We start from the raw sequence: 4630 nt of genomic DNA, 5'->3' as shown, positions 1-4630 counted from the left end.
GCCCAGGGCAGGCCCACCATACAGTGGAAAGTCAGTATGCGTTTGTGGAACCTCCCACTGGGGGGCACTGTCCGGAACTCAGCTTAGAGGCGCCCCGGTGCCCAGGTCGCTTGGGCAGAGGGCACCCGATCGCTGTGCAGGTGGTTCCCCCCGACCCCCCAACCTGCCCGATGCTGTGGGGCTGGCGGCCTGGGCAGGTGGGGGTTTGCAAAGACCCAGGTGTGCCTCGTACAGGCTCTGATGCTGCTGCACCCCGTGGACCCCTCCCCAACACTGCTTCCTTGGCAGGACAAGAGGGAGCTGCGGGAGCTCAGGCCTCCACATTCCACACCCTCTAAGCTTCCAGGTCCTTCTGAGCTTATGGTCTGCACTCACTGACCTTCAGATCGCCACCTCTGTGCCCCCTCCCCCGCAGGTCTGTCTCTGTTCCTCTGGCCGACACCCGGCTGCTCTCTTACCTGTGTCCCCTCTTCTCTGTGAGCCTCCTTCCTGTTTGCCATACGCCACAGCCATAGCCCAGGAACTCCGAGGCCCAGAGGAAGTACTGGGCTCTGTCTTGCTCGCCCTGCCTGGAGAAGCCACTGCCCCTCCCGTCAGGCACCGGTGGATGGGGAGGGGTCCCGCAGTGCGCCCCGGGGCACTCACCCACGCAGTCCTTCCGGTTCCAGTGGAGCCGCCTCCCCGGGGGGCAGATGCATTCGTAGCTGCCCTTGGTGTTGACGCAGCCCTGGTCACAGCTCCCGTTGTTCATGCTGCACTCATCCACATCTGGAAGCGCAGGCGGGCGTCATGGCAGGAGGGGGCTGGCCCAGGCCACACCCTCAGGGCTGGCAGGGCAGGGCCCACCCAGGACAGGAGGGCCAAGAATCCCTCGGCCCTAATCTGATACTGCCACATGTGGCCTCACACAACACACACTCGAGCACGCATGCACACACATGTGTGTGCACATGAGGCTCGCACAGACACCAACACACATCCCTCTGGCCCAGACTGGGGGCAGGACAGAGGAGTGGCACAAGATCAAAGTTCCCATCGGCTCTTTTGGGGCAGGGAGTGAGCACTGGCCCAGGGACCACGCGCCTTATCTCACTGTGGGACTCTGGGCGACCCCTTCCCAGCCGCTTCCCTCCTATACGACAGGCACCCAGCTGAAAGGAGTCACCTGTAAGGCCCTTCCGTCCGGCCACCAAAGACCCAAGCACATGCGGTGGCCGGGGCAAAGGGCTGGGCCTCCGTCAGGACTGAGCACCCGGGCCACCGGCATTCGAGGTGGCAGGCCCAGGGAAGCCGGCGCCCATGTTTGGAGGGGTTCCTCCAGGGGAATCTGCAGCTCACCCCAGGCGCTACCCCCAGCACCAGCTGTGCCTGATCACTTCGCTGCCTGACCCCATCGGGCCTTCACAGCCACCCAGCAGACACCCCAGGTCACAAGAAAGGAAGAGACACTCAGGACCGAGCGGCCGTGCCCGGCAACTCCACCTCCACCGCTGGCCCCAACGTCCCCAAGTCCCATCCTGTGTGGCTCCTAAATACATCTAGAACCTTCTCCTTCTCTGCATCTCTCCCCACCCTGCTGGAGCTCCAGCAGTTCGCATGCCCGGGGCCGTCTCCGGGTGCCATCAGGGTGGCGAGAGCGGTCTCCTTACACGAACTTGGCCATGTCGCAACCCCGCTTAAAGCCTCCAGCGGTTTCGCATCTTACCGGGAAGAAAACGCCAAGTCCCCTGTGGGGCTCACGACGCCCTGCGTCCTCCCCGCCTGCATCTCCCTCCACGGCCACGGGCTCCAGTCGCACTGGCCGCCTCGGTGCCTCCGAGCGCCCACGGCTCAGCGCCCTTCGCACGCTGACCCCTCCGGCGGGCTTCCCCGCATCTTGACTCAAACACTTCGCCCTTAGGGTCCCCCCACCGTCTCCCTACTCTGCCCTTCTCTGTTGCCACCCTCTCCCACTGGAATGAACTGTCTGTGGGATTCTCTGTGTAGTGGCCCCCCCCTCCCCCACTTCTGGACTGAGGTCTCCCGCAACTGCTGATTCCAGGCCTATGCCCACCACCTGGCTGAGGCCCGGTGCTCGGGGGGTACTTGCTGGCTCCTCCCCGTCTTCCTGCCTTGCCCTTGGCCGAGTCCCTCTGCCCACCCGTCACCAGACTTGCTTAGGTCTCTTCCAGGCCTGTCAAGAGTCAGGGTCAGGGTTGGGGTGTGGGGTGCAGTGTAGGTGGCCGTGCGGCCAGGCGCGTGCCTCGGGGGGAAGGTGGCCCTGGAGGGCGGGCTGCAGACCTCCGCAGTGGGTTGTCCCATAGAGTATGTAGCCGCGGTGACACAGGCACTGGAAGCTGCCCGGGGAGTTGATGCAGATGTGGTCACAGGTCCGCTCGAAGGAGCACTCGTCGATGTCTGTGTGGCCACAGGGAGAGAAAGTTTGGGGAGTTTCGGGTGGCGGGGCACAGCCTGTCACTCAGTCACTTAACGAACGTTAGTGCATAGACAGCCCCCGGGCCCCGGGCTTATAGTGCACAGCTGGTCCACTTCCTGTCGCTGCCCGATGTCACTGTGTCTCCATTAACCCCATGTTTCTGGGTTAGAAACCACCTCGCATATGTTCTGGAGGTGAGTGGGGTAGAAATATTTTGAATAGAAGGGATTATTACAAATCTGTCATTTTAATATTTCATTCAACTGTGATCAGGATTGGTTTTTAATCCATACCTGCAGGAAATTGGCAGGGGCTTGCCTGGGGAAGCAGCTGAACTGGGACATGAAACCAGGCCTCTTGGGTACTGATCAAGTATGTTTTCCCATCACCCCAAGATGTCTCTTGAGAAAATAAGAAAAAAAGGACAAATAGAAGGGGGGGGGAGGGGGAGAAATATGCTACCCATAGGGATAACAAGGTAACCTTGATAGTATGTGAAATTTTATTGAGCTTCCTGGAAGCCAGGGTAAAAAGGGAAAGAGGGAGAGTTACAGAGTGGTATTACCAGAAAGGAGGAAAAAACCACATGCTCAGAGGAGATAAGTCTGTCCTGGCCATAAATTCTGAGGAAGATGATCCTCATGGGACAGCTGATGGTGGCTCCTATCTCCATGGGCACTGTAGTTGGAGTTCACTCTCTGACTACATCAGCTCATGTGACTACACATGTATTTATATGTGTGTGTTCGCAATAACACTAACACAAGGAAGGACTTGTGCTGTGGGTGCTCGATGGATGGGATTCTTCTTGGGTGTGGGAAGATCTCCTGGTTCTTGTGGCACTTAGGCTGGACTTTGAAGGATGGGGCCAGCTTGGAATGAAGGAGAATGGGGGGAGGGTACTGCCAGCAAAGGCTGGAAGGTGGCAGCAAGAGGTGCCCAGGGGATTGTGTGGAGCTCAGGGGGCTGAGGCGGGGTGTCTGGGGTCCCCATCCCAAGGGTTCTGAGTGACAAACAAGGGAGCTTAGATGCTCCCTGCTGGAGCTGGGGAGCCCAGGGTGGTGTTGGAGCAGGGGTGGGGCACGGCCAGAGCCCCAGGGCCTCAGAGATGAGCCTGGAGGATGGAGAAGCAGCAGCCGGAGGCCAGGAGCAGACACATCGTTGCCTCCTCCTCCTTGGCAGCTGCCCTCTCTCACAGGGCAGCGGAGGATGCAAGGTCAAGGGCCCTCCCTCAGCCCTCCACAGAAGGCAGCAAGGCGGACTGGGAAACGAAGTCAAACAAAGAGTGGAGGGGCCTTAATGGGGCCTGGACAGATGCTGTGCTCTCTGCAGAGCCTCATGCCCTGAGAGGAAGACGCTGGCCCGGGTCACACGGCGAGCCCCGGGACAGGCTGGCCCGGGTCACACGGTGGGCCCCGGGACAGGCTGGCCTCGGACCCTCTGGTACTGGCCTCCTGCTCCTGCTTCCTCTCAGGACCACACCCCTTGCCCCTCAGGGCCTCTGAGCCGCACCGGCCGGCGGGAGCTGCACGCCCCATGGCTGGGCTCGGCCACGTGCAGCCTGCAACTACTGGAACCCTGTGGAAACGAGGTGGCTAGCCCACGACCGTCGTCAGTGATGGCACTGGCCCACTCCTCCGTCACACAGGCATCCCTGGCCCCTCTCTCTGCACTTGTCCCCAAAGCTGGCCCTACAGGGCTCTTCATGATCCCCCAAACTCCCTCAGCCTAACAGTGCCACTGCCTGGGTGCGTTTGCCTCCTTGGCTGCTCCCGGAAAATGCCTATTCATCCTTCAAGCATTTCGCCGGGGCCCCTCCCCAGGCGGTCTTTCCTGACCACTCTCTCCACTGCCCATCCTGTGGGTGACCGCTGCATCCTGGATGTCTGCCGGACTTGTCCGGGGCTCTGACATTTGGCTTCTGCCCAGACGTCCTCCCATCACCCCTGCTCCTAGCAGGCGCCCCGGGACCCTAAGGAAGGGCTGTTGGAGAGCACCTGCAATGTGTGGCTCCTTCCACCAGGTGGCAGCATTTTACCTCCAAAGCCGCTGAAGGCGGCGGGGATGGGAGGGGTGGGGGGGGCGGGACAGGGATGATGCGCTCTGCCACCACTGGCTATGCCACTTGGGATATCTGCTGATCCCTCCCTGGGCCTCAGTTTCCCATCCATAAAAGGGACAGGTTGGACTGAATGGCTTCTGAGGGCCCCTAAA

The 4630-nt window shown here is 60.9% G+C and overlaps 1 protein-coding gene across 1 annotated transcript in view; it reads right to left on the bottom strand.

Annotated features, from left to right (window-relative positions):
* Positions 1 to 4630, bottom strand: part of SCUBE1 (signal peptide, CUB domain and EGF like domain containing 1) — a 126495-nt gene that overhangs the window by 21799 nt on the left and 100066 nt on the right. The window contains exons 9-11 of the mRNA XM_023535896.1: positions 2281 to 2397; positions 646 to 768; positions 164 to 237 (exon numbers count right to left, since the gene is read on the bottom strand). Of these exons, the coding sequence (XP_023391664.1) occupies positions 164 to 237; positions 646 to 768; positions 2281 to 2397 (314 nt within the window). The remainder of the gene's footprint in view (positions 1 to 163; positions 238 to 645; positions 769 to 2280; positions 2398 to 4630) is intronic.

Source organism: Pteropus vampyrus, unplaced genomic scaffold, assembly GCF_000151845.1.
Source record: "Pteropus vampyrus isolate Shadow unplaced genomic scaffold, Pvam_2.0 Scaffold145, whole genome shotgun sequence".
Classification (NCBI taxonomy): domain Eukaryota; kingdom Metazoa; phylum Chordata; class Mammalia; order Chiroptera; family Pteropodidae; genus Pteropus; species Pteropus vampyrus.
Note: the sequence above shows the minus strand (reverse complement) of the source record. Positions and strands in the feature narration are given on the sequence as shown.